The sequence below is a fragment of the Molossus molossus genome, unplaced genomic scaffold, assembly GCF_014108415.1.
Source record: "Molossus molossus isolate mMolMol1 unplaced genomic scaffold, mMolMol1.p scaffold_m16_p_3, whole genome shotgun sequence".
In the NCBI taxonomy this organism is placed as follows: domain Eukaryota; kingdom Metazoa; phylum Chordata; class Mammalia; order Chiroptera; family Molossidae; genus Molossus; species Molossus molossus.
The window spans coordinates 127,018,393-127,036,021 of record NW_023425366.1 but is presented as its reverse complement, the minus strand read 5'-3'; the positions used below and the strand labels follow the sequence as shown (position 1 = coordinate 127,036,021).

Below are 17,629 nucleotides of genomic sequence, written 5' to 3'. Positions count from 1 at the left end.
GGGCTCCTCTCAGATGCAAGTGGCCTGCGTCCCTGAGTCCCCGTGAGTGAGAGCCTGCTATGGCCCATATGTGAACAATGAGTCCCTTTTTATTCTATTAAGCCATTGGAATGTCAGGGTTGTTTGTTTCACAGGCTAGCCTACTCTGACTCTTACAAACCTTGTTAATAGCTACAATTTATTGGGACCTGCTCTGATCTGGGCACTTGCTGAGCACACCATCTCATCTCACCCCACAACCACCCTGTGGAGATGGGCACCGCCGCTGGCCCATTTTTCATCCCAGAGGAGACTGAAGCAGAGAGAGCAGACAGTGGGCAAAGGTAGAGACTTCTGATCCCCCGCCGGGACCCAAGTGCCAGCCTGTGCCCTGCTCGCTCCCAGCACAGAGGAATGGGCTGAAACAGAGTGAGGCAGAGAGACCAGATGGGGATTTATTGTAATCATGCGAGTGGAAGTGCCCACCTGTGAAGTGGGGAAAATAGGTAAATAATAGGAGAATGAGATTTATTGTGAATACCAAGTGAATGCATGAGACGTGTCCAGTGCAGGGCACGGCACCTGGAGGACGTGCGCTGAGGGTTTGATTTTCTTCAAGAGCCCAAACCGACACAGGCCTGGGTGGGAACAGGAGACAAATGTTCTAGAAGCGGCACTTGGCAGGGTTTGGGCAAAGAGTGAGGGAGATGGGCAGCGGAGGGTTGGATGACTGCTTTATGTTGCCATTCGCAGGGACACGGGAGGGAGGGGAGGCACGTCTGTACATTGTGCCGTGGTGTGGAGGCGGGAGAGCAGCCCGCCAGATAAGCAGCAGGAGCGCAGACCCCGCACCTTCCTGGGGCTCTTGCCAGAGAGCCGGCAGACCCTGCGCAGCCCTGTTCGGGCTCTGCTGAAGCAGATGCTTTTATCTACACGGATTCGGGGAAGTTCCTTGTGCCCTGTTTTTATCATCTGAAGAAGGGGATAAGAAGTAATAAAGACTTACCTCATGAGGTGGCTGTGAATGCGTGTGCAGTGCTTAGCTCCGTGTTAGATATGTAGCCAATAAAGGGCAGAAACGATCAGTGAATTGCTCACATCATAGCACAGCGTGTCCATCTGTACATACAACACCGAGGTGCTTGAGTGCCGAGCAGAACGTCTGTCTGTCTGTTCACTGCTGCATCTCCACACGGCTCAGAACAGGGTCTGCTTCACAGTAGGTATTTAAATATTTGTTGAATGAATAAGGAAACCCATCCTTCCTTCCTTCCTTCTTCCATCCACCCACCCATCCATCCACCCACCCATTCACCCACCCACCCATGCACCTCCCTCCCCCCGCCCCTCCTTCCACCCATCTTAGAAAGGCAGTGGCTTAACTTAGTTTTTTCACCTGTGGTAAAATACACTAGCGTGAAACCAGCCGATCTAACCGAGTGTGCGTGGCAGTGGGCACGCACACGGTGTGCGACCGTCACCAGCATCCAGCTCCAGGTCTTCTCATCTCCCCAGACTGACACTCGGCCCCCACGAAACGCTGACCCCCATCCCCCCTCCCCAGCCCCTGACAACCGCCATCCTACGTGCTGTCTCTCTGAGCGGGACCGTTCTCGCTGCCTCACCTACGTGGGCCGTACAGTATTTGTCCTTCCTGTGACTTAGCCCAGTCGTTTTGCTGTCACAAAAGCTGTGTGATCCTGAGAACTGTAACCTTCCGGCATCTCCGCTTCCCCATCTGTAAAATGGCTGTACTCACAGTACTGTTGTTGTGGGGTTTACATGAGATGATACGCAGAGGGTATGCGGCCCAGTGCCTGGCACGTAGAAAGTGCTCGTGAACAGTAATGCACAGATATGCACGCTGCACGTTAGTAGACACTGCACTGTGCTATCACGTGTCTGGCGCGTCGTAAGCACTTTACATGTACGTGTTCACTCATTCAAACCTCACAGCAACCCTGGGTCACTCACCGCCTGTCCGAGAGGAGGAAACTAGGGTGCAGAGAGGCTAAGTCAGTGCTCTGGGTTGGGGCTGAACTCCAGGCGGCCTGTTTTAACATCCATGGCTTCTCCAGGGGCTGAACTGCCTCTGCTGCCTCTTGGTGGACGGTCACCCGTCTGCCACTGGGTCCTGGCTCAGGTGACCAGGTGAGTGAGTGGAGATGTGGGGCCTCGAGTACAAGGAGATGTCTGTGGGGATCCGTGGAAGAGCACTGAAGATGAGTTGGCCATTACCTTCCACGTGTGGTACGAACCCCGGGGGGCACTCCTCACGCCCACTGTGGGTCTGCTTTGCACCCTGATGGTGACTGCAGGGAGCTGGCCCTCCCTCTCCTTCGGGGACAGCCTGGAGGCTCCCCAGGTGATGCTAAGCCAGAGCCTTTCCCCCTGGTTGGCAGGAAGCTCAGCAATCCGTAACCACCCCCAGCCCTGCCCTGTTGAGATTAAAAAGAAAAATGTTTCCTTTTCTGGACCTCGGGGCCACCTCCCACCTGCCCTTACTGCTTTCGCAGCACCTTTTAAAGGGCAGAGCCTGGACAGGGATCAGCACCCCAGCCCCGGAGACAAGCGTGTCCAGGAGAGCAGGTGCGGGTTCCCAGCCCGTCCGTGTGGCCTCGGCCCCGATGTCTGGAGAGGTGAGCCCACTGCTGGCCGCTTCCCCCAACCTGGCCCTTCCGGGATTACTGGGAACAACGTAGGTTGGGGGTGGAGGGCTGCCCTTCCTTCCAAGTCCACGCTCCTTTCCCCTTCTGCAGGCCGCTGCATCTATGAGTGACCTTGAATTTGGCAGTGACAAGGGGAAGGAGCCAAGCATGGAAGGCAGGTGGCGTGGGTCATGGTATGAGCAGTTTGTGCAGCCCTGCCTGGTCGAGCTGCTGGGCTCTGCCCTCTTCATCTTCATCGGGTGCCTGTCGGTGATCCAGAGCGGGCCGGAAACTGGGCTGCTGCAGCCGGCCCTGGCCCACGGGCTGGCCCTGGGCCTCCTCATTGCCACGCTGGGGAACATCAGGTGAGGCTGGCCCGTGCGTTCCGTGGGTGCGACCCTGGGAGCTGGGCGGTCAGCAGGGAGCCGGGCACTCTCAGGATTCTGGGAGCACTGTGGACAGGAGTGAGGGCTGGGGACAGACTGCCTGCAGCCTATGAGCCTGTGACCTTGGGCAAGTCACTCTTCCAATTCGAACCTCTCCGCCTAGAAAACGGGAACCACAGAGCATGTTTAAAATGACTGTTTTTGCAAGCTATCATGTATACTCTAACGCTGAGTTGGTGTGTCAAGCGCTGTTCTAAGCACGACAGGTATGAACTCAGGCAACCCTCACAATGGCCTATGTGGTAGGACAGAGAACAAGATCCCATGGCTCGTAGGTGGCAGAGCCAGGAGACAAACCAAGCTACCTGCGTCCAGCGCCCACAGGCGAGAGCCTCACGGGGGAGGCAGGAGAAGGAACCATGTGAAGGGCTCAGTCACCACCTGTTCTGTTGTTATTAATATTAGAATGGGGTTGGCTCCCCCTAGAGGTTCCTCTGGGAAAGCAGGTCGTAGCTGGGTTTTCCACGTGGGCACCCATGAGCCTGAGCCGCATGGCCCATCACAGTGGTGACCAGAGAGAGGGTGGGGGAGGGCCCTCTTGCACAGCACCCATTTGGACAGGATCCCTTGGGGAGGCCCATGCCTGCCAGGGACCAGCTGTAGGGACAAATGCCTCGACAAATGCCAGGGCGCCTGGCAGGTGAGGTCAGACGTGGCTGCTTGTATTTCATCTCACTTAGGAAATGGATCAGAATAAATGAAACACTGTTTCCCAGGACAGAATGGAAAGAGAACTTTAACATTCCTTTTAAACATCCAGGGGAGGCTGCCTGGGCGTGAATAGCATATGGTCTTCTGTTCCACAGGGTCTGGGGTTGAATGCAGTCTTTGTCACATCTTTGCTGGGTGGACAGGGCAAGAAGCCAAACCTCTCTGTGCAGTGGTATAAAAGAAGATAATAATAAAATCTGGTATTTACTGAGTACTAACTACATGTGTAACACAGTATATGAACATGTATTAATTCATTGTATCTTTGCAACAGCCTATGAAGTAGGGATCATTGAGGCACAGAGATGTATGTAACTTGCCCAAAGTCACACAGCTATTCAGAGGCAGAACTGGGATTTGAATGGCCTCTGGCTGGAGAGACGATTTTTTATGCACTATATTAGACTGCCTTTCTATATTGCCAATCTTTTATTCGATCATTTACTTTTCAACAAATGTTTATTCAGCACCCACTGTGCACTGGGTAATTCCTTTGAGGTTTCTCAGTGGATCCAAGGTGAGGTAAAACACCCGGCACTGCACCTGGCACACAGTAGGTGTTCAATTAACATTTGTTGAGCAAATAACGAATGTGTAAACTTGGAGTGTCTTGACTGTTTCATTGTCCATGAGTGCAAAGTCAGTCCTGGGAACATACGTGGTGCCCGGGCCTCTCCTGCTTGAGTCCTGCTCTGAGTAAGTTTGTCTTCCGGTTTGGGCCGGGTGAGATGGTGGAGGAGAGGCCGATGGCAGAGAGAGGCTCTAACTCTGCAGCACCCCCATGGAAGGCCCTCCACCCCACTTCATCTCTATGCTCCGACAGAGCCCAGGCTGGACCTACCTCCCAGATTCCCTCTGAACCCCCCTCCCAACTCTCCCCCAATGCCCTGGCCCCCCACTCAGCACCTCGGGGAAAATGGCCTGTTTCTACTTGCACTGGGCCCCTGCCTGACTAGCAGTGCAGGGCCGGCCTGGGAGGCTGGCTGGGACACATTGCTCCGGCACGGCTCAGCTTTGGCCTCATAACGTTCTTCGCTTTTTTTGGTGACAGTGGCGCACACTTTAACCCTGCCGTGTCCCTGGCTGCCATGCTGGTCGGAGGCCTCAACCTGATGATGCTCCTTCCGTACTGGATCTCCCAGCTGTGCGGGGGGCTGATTGGGGCTGTCCTGGCCAAGGTGAGTGACCCCCAAGGGGGCTAGACTGGTGGTTTCTGCTCTGATGGGGCTGCTGGGGGCAGGGGAGCGGAGACTGTCCACCTCATCCTGTTTTCTCCAGTGGGACTGGGTGGGCCTTTCTGTTCTTGGGAGGGGGACACACAAGGGCCTTTGGTTCACTTGAAACCCTCCGCATCCTCTGCCTGGACAAACCAGCACAGCTCAGGAATTCGAATTCAGGACGTTCCAGTCTGTCTGTGGCTGTGGGGTGGGCTTGCTGGGTTTAATGTTTCCTCACATGTTCATTCATTCACTTGTTCATTATTCCACAAACATCTCACTAAGCACTGCCTGGGGCTACAAGGCGAACATGCTTTCTCTTCTTGTAAACTCCCGAACTGACCTCTCTGTGTGTTCTCCAGCTTGCCACTTAAACAGAATTTCCTGCCTTGGATGGGAGTTCATATTCAGTTTATGTTTGTAATCCTCCCATCCCAACAGGAAGTCTTCTTCCTTTCTGTTGTGGAATTTTCTTAGCTCCCTCCCTTCTGCCTTCCCTCCCTCCCTTAAGTGTCAGTCCAACCAGGGCCCTTCAAGATGTAGGCCTCGCTTGGCATATGTGGATGAGTGGGGAGGGGCCACCCCGTTGGCCTGGCTGGGGTTTGGACTAGGGCTCTGAGCTCTGGCCCAGTGTAGACTTTGGTCTCAAGTCTCATTCTGCTGTCTTCCTGCCCTGGTCTCCCCACGCCCCCGTTGAGACCCTGCTGCTGTGCCTGTGCCTTCCTGCCCTGATCCCTGGGGGAAAGCAGTGCCCAGACTCCCCCTCCAGCGGGGCCTCTTGCAAGCGTGTCAAGTACGACAGTGACTGGCGCAGGGCAGCAGTCGCCACTCACCGAGCACACCCTCTGCGCAGCACTCGACAGATCTGCTCTCATTTCACATTCCAACCACTTCAAAAGAAGCCACTGTCAGTCCTTAGAGGACGCCCACTACCTGGGCATGGAGCTGTTATCCCCATTTTACGGAAGAGAAAAGGGAGGTGCAGAGAGTTGGTAACTTGCTCGGATTTAGATGAGCTGCTGAGCAGCAGAGCCCGCAGACCTTGTGTGCGCTGCCGTCTCCCTTCTCCCGGGGCTGCGGTTACTCCGGAAGCCGAGTTCCTCTGAAACCAGTGTGTTGACCTGGTCATGTGTGTTTGCAAAGTTTATAAAAAATAAGGTATTTTTCTATTCTTTTTCTCATCTAAGTTACATAAGCTTCAGGCCCAGGGGAGCCACCACTGGGTTATCCCCGTCTTACAGGTGAGCAAAATGAGGCTCAGAGACGTCCAATAGCTCGCACTGCCGCATGGTAAGAGCAGGTGGAGCTGGGGTGTGCACCTGGATGTGCACCTCTGGGCCCCCTCGCTGGACCTTGGCCGTCTCTCCACACCCGCTGGGGTTGAGTGTGGCTTCTCTCTGCAGGCGGTGAGTCCGGAGGAGAGGTTCTGGAATGCGTCTGGGGCAGCCTTTGTGACCGTTCAGGAGCCGGAGCAGGTGGCGGGCGCAGTGGTGGCAGAGGTCGTCCTGACCACAGTGCTCACACTGGCTGTCTGCATGGGCACCATCAACCAGAAGACTCAGGGCCCGCTGGCCCCGTTCTCCATCGGCTTCTCTGTCACCGCGGGCATCCTGGCAGGGTGAGGGCCCCTTGGCTGTGCCACTGCAGTGCTGGGCCCTGGGCTAGGGCTCAGCTCTGGAGGTTGGGCCTGCAGACCTGAGGGACACAGCTCGGCGCCAGTGGGGCCAGGAAGGTAGTGCCTGTGGGGGGAGCGGCCTGGCAGTAGGCAGACAACGGGGCAGTGGAGACTGGTACCTTCGGAGGCACCACTATTAACCTCGGAGTAATTGTTGCTATGTGTGGGCCTGGAGAAGCCTTTTGCCGATTTCATTCTAAGGAAGTCAGAAAACTGGATTTATGTGAAATTATTTTTGTAGTTTCAGTAAAACAATTCTGCAGGCTGTGCTTGTCCGGCCAGTGGGCAACCAGGTTTTAGCCTGACTTACAAGGAGCTCCATACCCATTGTCTCACCTATGTTGAGCCCCTTGGCAGGCTTGGAAAGGGATTCAAGCAAAGGTTGGGTGAGGTGGTATTTCTCTCATTTTATGTAAGAGGAAACTGAGGCTTAGACAGGACACAAGTGACAAGTACTGAAGGTCACTGGGCAGCAGCAAATTAAGTGACAGATCTGGGACAAGAGCCCAAATCTCCTGCTAGAGGATGAGGGAGCCGCTCCCTAATGTCCAGCTCTTTCTTTTCTCTTGGACACAGTTTCCCAGCTCTGCCCCCCAACCTCCTGTGATCCTTGGCAGGGGGAGTTTGGGAGGGGCCTGATGAACTTGTGAGTAAAGTTGTGGCAATGCTTTGCTGCCCCCTAGTGTCTCTTGGTTCCCTTACAAGCCTATTGATCCGTGGCTACTGGACGTGGGGAAGGCGAGGGGCGAAGTCTGCAGGACCCCAGTTTGAGTGACTGAGACAAAGATTTAGACACCAGAGCTAGAGAGGTGCACCTGGGCCACAGTCCCCCTATAGGAGATGCTGGGTCAACTAGATTAAACATCTGTACGTGAATTATATGTGAGACACATATGTGTTTTCTCACTGACTCCCGACAACCCATGAGATAGGTACTTTCACCTCAACTGAAACACAGAGAGTGTAGACAAAGGTCACACAACTGGATGCAGCTGGGCTGGCTTTTGAATCTAGGCCCACTGGACTCCAAAGTTCACATGATTGACAACTGCTTGACGTGGCTTTGCCAACTCTGGGGAGAGCCTGGATCACCCTCTTTCTCTTCCTGCCATTACTGAGCATCCTTCTGGGCATTCCTCTGGAACAGGGTGTGGGGCAGGCAGACTGTGTGCCCAGGGAGGAGCCGAGACTGCAACTTCCCAGTGCTAACGCCTCTTCATTTGTGTCTTCTTTGGAACCCTCCAGAACCCCAGGACAGGGGGGCGTTTGGGGAGGTGTGTGACTGAGGCCTAGTTGGGGAAAGGAACTTGAGGTGAGTTGGGGCCTGGCTGGGATCCTGGTGACGAGTGTGGCTGGGTGTCTGCAGGGGTGCTGTGTCGGGAGCCTGCATGAACCCTGCCCGTGCCTTTGGACCTGCTGTGGTGGCCAACCGCTGGGACTTCCACTGGATCTACTGGCTGGGCCCGCTCCTGGCCAGCCTGCTTGTAGGAGCGCTCATCAGGTAGGACTGAGACACAGGGTCACAGGCCCGTCTGGTGGGCACCTGGTGATAGCTCCCACAGTGTCCAGGGCTACAGGACTAGGATCTCCCTTGAATTTGTAAAAGAGAAGAGGGAACTTTCTTCAGAGGCTAATACTATGATCTGGGACCTTTGATTGCAAGGGACAGAAATCCATCTCAACACAGCCTATGCCATAAGGGAGAACTCATCGGCTCACGTAATTGAAGAGTTCACTGGCTTCAGGTAGGTGCCCAAACAAGGCCTTAGGACCCAGACTTCTCATAGACTGTCCTCTGCGCCGGCTTCATGCTCAGATAGGCTGCCCAGTGGAGGCAGAGATGCTCAGCAGATGCAGAGGAAATACAACATCGGTAGCTGAGGTCTTGGGTTTGATGTTCACTGGTTTGGACTGGCCCAGCTCGGCTCATACCTCCTTCTGCCTCAGTCACTGTAGCCCCAAGGTCAGGCGCTCCTACTGGCTATGTTTGGAGCATGAGCCTAATCCTGAACTTGGGGTGAGGTCTGAGAGTGGGAGAGGAGTTGTTCCCTGCAGGGGGTCATCCAACTCCAGGGGGCCCTTCTCACATAGCAAACCATATAAATGGTGCCCCTATGAACATGCATGTCAGGGATGTCATTTCCATAAAATACAGTGTGGACAGTGCTCTGTGGAGTTGTGCAATGGATCCTAAGGGGGATATTATCAGAGGGGTAATAGCTCCCTTCTTGGGAGCCTCCAGGATCCATAGGGTCCTGTTCTTCCTACCCCAGGTCATGTAAGGATGAGGGTCTGGATTGGTACAAGTTGGGCCTACATCCCACTGTCTGGGAGAGGACGAGCCCTGGGCTGGGCTGACCTAGACCCTGCAGCACCACTGCTCAGCAGTCCTGGCTTAGCCCATGGCTTAGTGAAAAGCATCCCTGATTATTATTATTTTTTTCCTCACCCGAGGACATTTTTCCATTTTTTGTTCAGATAGAGTGGGAGGGAGGGAGGGGGAGAGAGAGAGAGAGAGAGAGAAACATCGATGTGAAAGGGACACATCGAGTGGCCGCCACCCGCGCGACCAACCAGGGCCGGGGAAAAACTGCAACCTTGGTACGTGCCCTTAGCGGGAACCGAATCCGGGTCTCTCTGGACTGCAGGCCGATGCTCTAACCACTGAGCCAAACTGGCCAGGGCTCCCTGATTATTTTGTCTGCTGCTTTCAGAAGGGCAGAGATGAGCGTCTTCAGGAAAAGGCCTGGAAACCAAACCGAAGCTTTCTCCCTCCCCCCAAGGGCAGCTAGCAATTAAGGCTGGAAAGGCTCAGGAAGCCATCTCTCTGGAGAACTCTGGGCCTGGAGGTGTTGGTAAGGGCTTGGTCACTCTCCTCCAGGGGCTCAGAGACCTCACTCACTGTACCATTGTTCTTGTAGGTTCTTCATTGGAGATGCAAAAACTCGCCTCGTCCTAAAGGGACGCTGAAGCCGCTATGGTGGACTTCCTGCTGCCCCTGTGCCCTCGGTGGACTCGTCCTGGACTGCGGACAGGGCCGCTGATTTCCTGCTAGTGCGCAGGCCCAGAGGAGTGATGACGTCCTCCTCTGCCTGGGGCCTGACTTCTCGATGGGACAGACTACTGCTGGGTCCTGAGGGTGCTGAGAATTCCTCTGTGCTCAGCAGAGCCTCAGCCTGGGGAACATGTGGCCAGCACTGCCCACAGGGAAAAGGAAGCAGCATGTCAACAAGGAGATGTTTTCTTTCAGAGCGATGGTCCTAGGAGTAGAAGAGCCCTTGGAAGAAGTGGCTGTCTATGTGTATCAGTTCACTTCCCCACGACCTTTCTTCCTCCCTCTCCCCTTCCCTGATGCCTCTGTTAGAGAAGGCCTTCTGAGGTCTCTTTCCTTGCTTCCTGAGCTGCCGATCTAGCTTTGCAATAAATAATCTATTTCCTTCCATGTGCCCACTGGCTTGCCTTTCATCTCAGAAATGGGCGCTGCTGGGAAGGAAGCCAAAGTCCAGCGTGGGCCTTGTCTGTCTGGAGTCTATCTAGTTAAGGCTTGAATTCAGCTTAAAATCCAGTGTTAACATAGGTACTTAGGGTGCAGGCCAACCCAGAGTCTGTCTCGCACTTAGCCAGACCCATGGAGCTCTACCTGGAGCTCAGAGTCCAATCTAGAATCCAGGTTGGATGCCAGTGAGAATCCGTCCCAGGCCACAGACCTCAGGCCCTGCTGAGAGCACCAGGCCAGTGAGAATCCGTCCCAGGCCACAGACCTCAGGCCCTGCTGAGAGTCCAGGCCAGTGAGAATCCGTCCCAGGCCACAGACCTCAGGCCCTGCTGAGAGCACGAGGCCGTCCAGGCCGGGGTTGGCCCACTCACTGCACTCCCGCTGGGAACGAGTGGGTGTGGGTGGGCCACATCCGTAAGGATTTTCTGAGCAAATAATGTGGCACAATGTAAGTCTGGGGGGACAGTGGACTTTTGATGGAAGATGTGAGTATAATGATAAAAAAGGATAAAAAGACACATTCTGAACTTCACCCCTTATAAGTAAGAAGGTGTATCTTCTCTATAAGAATCTATGGGTCATTTATGAAAGATGACCATTGTAATACCATAAAGAAAATAATCCTCAGCAACAAATGAAAAACTCACCCAGTTCTATAAGAAGATCAAATTCTTACCTGAGTAAAAATAAAATGTTCAGTGGAGTAAAATCACCAATATAATAAGAACTTCCTATTAAGAAAATGGACACTATAGCCCCAAAACATCCAGAATATTTTTGGAGAAAAAAGATAAGACAAATACAAACACCACAAACCTAAAGAAAAGAGAAAGGGAGAAAATAATATGATAAAATAAGAAACAAGCAAATTAGAACACGCATAAAAAATAAAAAATATTAAAAGTTACAAATTTTTTGGATAAAATAAATAATAAAATAAACCTTTGGAAAATCATCTGGCCAGTGTGGCTCACTGGTTGAGCATTGACCCATGTACTAAGAGGTCATCGGTTCGATTACCGGTCAGGACACATGCCCAGGTTGTGGCCCCATTCCCAGTGGGGGGCATGCAGGAGGTGGCCAATCGATGATCTCTCTCATCGATGTTTCTATCTCTCTCTCCCTTTCACTACCTCTCTATCTCAAATCAATAAAGGAAAAAAAAACAACTTAAAAAAACCCAGAAACCTTTGGTAAATCTACTAACAAAATAGTTACGTATGCATACATATACATATACATATACATATACATATACATATACATATACATATACATATACATATACATATATAAACACATATGTAAACACATGCATATGTGTACAGCTAACATTTATTGTGTTTGTGTCCAGCACCGTGGAGAATGCTTTCCATGCATTATCTCATTTACTCCCACACGGTCCTATAAGGTAAGATACTGGGTTGAATAGTGTCCCCCAAAGTTCATTTCCACTTGGAACCTAAGATTGTGAAATAAATGTAAAATAAGGTCTTTGTGGACATATTAAGGAAGGGTCAATTAAGGTGAGATCATACTGAATTAGGGTGGACCCTAAATCCAATGAGTGTCCTTATAAGAGACAGAAAAGGATACACAGACACAGAGAAGGAGGCACGTGGAAGAAGGGTGGAGGCCACATGATATGACTAGGAGTCACCAAGAGCTACAGAGGCAAGGAAGGACCCTCCCCTATAGCCTTTGGAGGGAGCGTGGCCCTGCTGACACCTTCATTTCATGCTTCTGGCCTCCAGAACTGTGACAGAATACATTTCTTTTGTTTTTCATTCAGTTTGTGGTCATTTGTTAAGGCGGCCCCAGGAAATGAATACAGGCAGGCATTTTCTCATTTTTCAGAATAGAAATGGTGGTTCCAAAGATGACATTATCCACAGTTGCACAAGTTGATGGAGCCAAAATGTAAGATCAGGTTTGTCTGACTGCAGGGTCCAGGATCTTTGCTGCTACACTAGACTGTTTCTGAATAAGGGACGATATGGCTCCTGCCTTGTCTTCTACTTGCTCTCTGTCCCCATTAAGAGAGGGACAGAAAGACAAGCATCATAACTCCTCTCACCCCTAACTTGCAACAGGATCTGAAGTCCTGGTCTTCATGTCAAGTTCTAGACCATGAGCTCTCAAGAGGAAGATCAAGGCCAGTTCATCTGTGTGACTCCATGTCTGGCTTAGTGTTTGCTGTGCAGAAGGGACTAAGTACTCACTGACCGAGAGAACCCACAGGCTGGTCCCAGTGACTCCCAAATTCATTCTGATCCTACAGAGTAAAACCCCAAACTGACCCATGTCTCCTAAGTCCACCTCCACTCCACCTCCTGTCTTTTTAAGAACAAGGCCACAGCCCTGGCCGGTTTGGCTCAGCGGTTAAAGCATTGGCCTGCAGTCCAGAGAGACCCAGGTTTGGTTCCCACTAAGGGCACATACCTCGGTTGCAGTTTGTCCCTGGCCCTGGTTGGTGGCGCGGGTCGCAGCCACTCGATGTGTCCCTTTCACATCGATGTGTCTCTCTCTCTCCCTCCCACTCTATCTGAACAAAAAATGGAAAAATGTCCTCGGGTGAGGATTAAAATAAATAAATAAATAAGAACAAGGCCACAGAATTTTACAATGTTAGAACTGGACACTCTACGGTAGCAGTAAAATGTAGTTGCTACGAGTTTGGGTTCTGAGAAAGATACAAATTTAAAGCTAAGAACATTCCATTTTTTGTGTTATGAGTTTGAAGAAGCTATTTCACTTCTCTCAGCCTCAGTTTTCTCATCTGGAAAATGGAACTTTTGCCTCCGAATGCTTGTGACCACAATGCCTAGTACATTGGGAGTGGACACCATGTCAGTTCTTATATTTGTTATCATCATCTCATTAAAGGCTTTGCAACTTGCGGATATCAGAATCAAGAGGGACTTGGTACAAATGCATTTTTTTTTCAGTCAACTCCCCTCATCAGGCTCTTTGGGCCTCTCCATGGAGAAAGGCTAAGAAACATTCATGCTGTCCAACCCTCCACTAAGACAGGCTGAATAATTTGACAGTAGCCACACAGCAATCTAGTGACAGACCTCGACAAGGCTTTTAGACAGTCTAGTGTTCTTCTTACTGCACCAGGTATGTCCTGTTGTAGACCCTTGGGGTTTAAGTACCGATTCCTTCCCTTTGGCCAGAATTGGCTTGAGCCCACACATGCCATGCTGTTGGGAAGCCTAGTATAAGACTCTTGCACCTCTCCCTCACCAGATCTTCCAAGAACTCAGAGCTTAAGCAATCCAAAAAGGGAAGTATGCCCATCTTTTCCTCTCAGGAACCTTTTTACTTTGTGCCTGGTCTGCTGCTGTTTGCCTCTGCCACCACATAGTGTCGCCATTGGGAATGGACCTCAGATGTGTGTGCTATCACTGTCACACTTGACCAGGCTAGGGCATTTCTTGAGAGAGTGATCCTTTACTGACGTTCCACAGCTCCCACACCAAGCACACCCGCGTGCTCCACAGGCTCTGTTACATCCAAGCATCAGGCCTTTCAGGCCTTGCCCCCATCCCCTCTACCCCCACTGCCACTCTCCTGGAGTCCTACCACCTCAGAGTGAGTTAGGCATTTGCCTCTCTTGGAACCCAAAGCCATGTTTTCCCTTCGAGTCCCTGGACCTGTCATGAAGTGTGAGGATTGTGACTAACCATCTTCCTTTTTTTTAAATCCTCACCAAGGACACTTTTGCATTTATCTTTAGATAGAGTGGGAGGGAGAGAGTGGGGAAGCGCGCGAGAGAAACATCGATGTGAGACACACTGACTGGTTGCCACCCGCACAACCAACCAGGGCCGGGGACAAACTGCAACCAAGGTACATGCCCTTAGTGGGAACTGAACCCGGGACTCTCTGGTCCGCGGGCCGATGCTCTGACCACTGAGCCAAACCAGCCAGGGCAACAATGTTCCTTCTGCTTGAGACACAAAACATTCACTCTCCTCCCTTCAACTCTAATTGTTTTAACTGACTTATAGGAATTGAAGATCTGTGACCCTTTGAGATTTAAAGTCATCTAATTCCCAGCCTGAGTCAGTTCACAGACCTATATCTCTGTAATGGAACGGGAGGTCAGTAACCTTATGGGAGAACTCAGACAGGACACCATACATGTTGAAGCTCTATCTTGGCTTCTTCCAAAAAGGTCGTGACTGTCAACTAAAAAAAAAAAAAATATAGGAAACTTACAAGGGCTCTTGGATACTGTCTGAGCAGCTATAATTCTTGAGGACCTAAAGCACCACTGCAGTAGGCTGCACAGAAGCTTATAAAGTCCAGGCGAAAGGCACTTTGTCTGGAGTCCAGCTCATGTTTAGGTGACCCACCCGTGGTTCTTCCTACAGTTCATGAGAATAGTAGGAAAAACATGCTCAACAAGTAGCAAAATCTCTACACTGACTCTATGACCCATGGAGTTGGAATTGTTCTGGGAAAGAAGACTGAGTGGAAGCCACTGGAACTCTCTATATCAAAACAGTAAATAAAAAGCAACAGTGTTATCTTTGGGGAAATTGTGCAGTTTTGTTCCACCATAAAAAGCTACTGTGGGTGAGTGCCTCCCCCAGACACATGCAGGGTGTGAACCCAAGGCTAATCCTACCCTAGAATTAGAGCCAACCATTATTTGGAACAATGGCAATGGCCACTAGCTATGGACTCACAAAATATCCCACTAGTTGTGGGGGAGAGCAGTGTACTGGAACAAGACTGCAACCCTCTTTAGCTACTAGGCTCAGCTTTGATCACCTCTTAGATAAGCTCTTTTCCCTTAATAGAAGGCATCTTTCAAGTTATGGCAAAAAAACCTGGAGTCATTTAGTGCAGACATTTATTTCACATACAAGTTTTCAAGAAGACATCTAAGTGAACATCGACACAAAAAGAACAGAAAGACACTTATACTTGGAATAAATTCAGACTGAGGCAAAGGCTTGTGGCTACCAGTCTCTGGCACTGCTGGCACTGTGGCTTCCCCAGCCTCCTCGCGGCTGAGTCTTGTCTGTCACTGGGCACGGCCTCGTAAGATAGGCTTTCTTCACTCAGTTACCTACCTGCAACTGGCCATCAAGGTGACTTGAGGGTGCCTGTAGAGAACAGGAGTGACCTTTCCTTCTTTACTGAGCAAGCTCCTGGACTGCACCGAGCATCCCTGTCTGAAGTGGGAAGTGGGCTCAGGGTGGCCTGGACTGCGTGCAGCGGTGAGCCAGGACAGGTAGCCTGGTCTCACAGATTCTTTCTCATCTACACGGGGTTCCACAGCCTCACCAAACATGACAGCTGGAGCAATCTTAGCGATCAAGTTCAACTTCTCTTCAGATAAGGAGCTAAGGCCCAGAGAGAAGCTGCGATGTTGATGACTCAGACTCTAAGCAGCAGCAGCAAGACTAAAACTTGTCTCTTCTGGCTTCTGGTCCAATACTCACTCCACCATGGCAGGTGGCCTGAGCTGCGTAAATATATGTGACGTTTCCCTCTTTGAAGAAGTAAGGTTTCCTTCCAGATGAATAAATTAGTTCTATGTGTAATCAAGTCAACAGTAAGAACTAGAGGTATTTGTGAGAGTAATAAAGCAAGCCTAGCCAGGGAATAGAAGCCAGTTTCCAAAGTGCCTTGGGTAAGGTGTCAGAAAATAGAACGTCTGTTTATACCACTTAAAAAACATAGGATTTGAGATAATTTTCAAAGAAATAAGACAGGATTAAATAAATACAGGTTTTAGGTAGTTGGTTTAGGTGGGTTGTAAATTTTGTTGAGCTTCCCGGCAGCCAGAACAAAACAAGAAGAGCAGTAAGTTATAAAAATCACAGTGTTTTTAAAGATAACTTTTTTTTTTTGCTTAGGATCAGAGCTGATTCCCTGGTAATGAGCTCTAAAACAAGCCTTCTCCTATGGATTGTCATAAAGGCAGTGCTATGTTACATAAAAGACATATTCACTTTGACTTTCACAGTCCAACTGAAAAAGGATGAAATGCAAGGAGTCTTGTTGAATGGTGGGCAGGACCTACTGTCTCCTCAAACAGAGACAAACTTCATTAAGTTAGTTTGATACGTCTCAGCAGCCCACTTGCAATCAGGAGTATTGGTAGGGGAACCCGAACTTCACCTGAGCTTGATCCCAGACATCTGAGGCTAAAAGAGAATCAGTTTGTCCCACAGGAGACGGGCTGGGTCTGAACCTTTCGGCAACTAGGGAAGTCTGAGAGACATGGGTAAAGAATATGATTTTAGGCAAGTTAGGAAAACTCTTTTTGAAGTGAAGGAGGTTTTCTCATGAGTCAGTCACTGACCTTTGTAACCTGCATGTAAGTGGCATTACCTTTTGCTGCAATACTTCCTCTATCACATTTCAAGTTCCTTGAGTACAGGCACCATGCCTCCTTTTTCACTTTCGTATCCTTCATTGTGCCTAGAATATGGCCTTAACACATCATGGTGCTTAATATTTATGAATAAATCACCTTTCCTGAATCATGCATTAGTCAATATAATCATCAATCCTGTGTATGTATTACTAATGGTGACTTCTATTAATGTACACCTTCTCTAGAGCTGGAATTCCAGAACATCTACACAATATAAGCACACGCTCACTGGCACTAACACATCTTACTGCGCTAGGAACACTACCAACATGAAGCTGCACTTACCATTAAAAGTCTGATTCAGACAACACATACTCCTGAAACCAATACAGTAATGCATGTCAACTGTAATTACAAAATAAAAATTAAGAAGAAAACAAAGAAAACCAGACAACACACAAAAAATTAATCTATTCAGATATGAACAAGCATAGCATTTCCAAGTGTAAATCAGAACATCTATCAACATTTACCTGAGTCACCTGCCTTCCAGCAGGCCATACCCTATGCTGGCACCGTAACTGCCTACCCTTCTTGGTACTCTGTTGAGCAAGTTTCAACAGTCAATCGTCAAAGGAAAAATATTAGCTCCAGATGTGTTTAAATAAGAGAGCATATGACAAAGGAAAGGAGAGATAAGATCAAAAGAAGAGTCTACCCCCAGCCCTGACTCTGGTTATCTTTCCACCAAACCATGACTTTTCCCTCCCAAAGCAACCAAGCAACCAGCCTTGGATGACCACATTCCTGGTTTTCATCTGACTTCCAGAAATGAACTGTCTCCATCTATCTGAACCCTTCCTTCACTGTGGGGCTAGTGTTAGGGGTTATCAAGAATTTTCAGGAACACAGGTAAATGAAGAGAACACTAACATGTTCTGGATTGGAAGTTTCTGCAAATACTCTGCTCTCACTCACTGAGCTAAGAATTGTACAAATTACTCAGGGCTCTACAGTGAGGGTCGTGATCCTATAGAGTCTAGAAGCCTCGGAAAGAGAATATCCGACAAACAGCCCTGGAGGGCTGGTCTGGATGGAGGTGGCAATCTGATCT

The 17,629-nt window shown here is 50.2% G+C and overlaps 1 protein-coding gene across 1 annotated transcript; it reads left to right on the top strand.

Moving 5' to 3' along the window:
- Positions 1-2,606: 2,606 nt before the first annotated feature.
- Positions 2,607-9,646, top strand: AQP8 (aquaporin 8). Its single transcript, XM_036279769.1, has 6 exons — positions 2,607-2,618; positions 2,739-2,992; positions 4,836-4,962; positions 6,405-6,619; positions 8,043-8,177; positions 9,598-9,646. The coding sequence occupies exons 1-6, from the start codon at positions 2,607-2,609 to the stop codon at positions 9,644-9,646; spliced, it is 792 nt and encodes a 263-aa protein (XP_036135662.1).
- The last annotated feature ends 7,983 nt before the right edge of the window (positions 9,647-17,629 follow it).

Excerpts from the sequence above, each read along its gene's own strand:
- AQP8 (XM_036279769.1), top strand. Across the intron at positions 2,993-4,835 it reads GCCACGCTGGGGAACATCAG|TGGCGCACACTTTAACCCTG; the intron begins GTGAGGCTGGCC and ends TTTTGGTGACAG. Across the intron at positions 6,620-8,042 it reads ACCGCGGGCATCCTGGCAGG|GGGTGCTGTGTCGGGAGCCT; the intron begins GTGAGGGCCCCT and ends GGGTGTCTGCAG.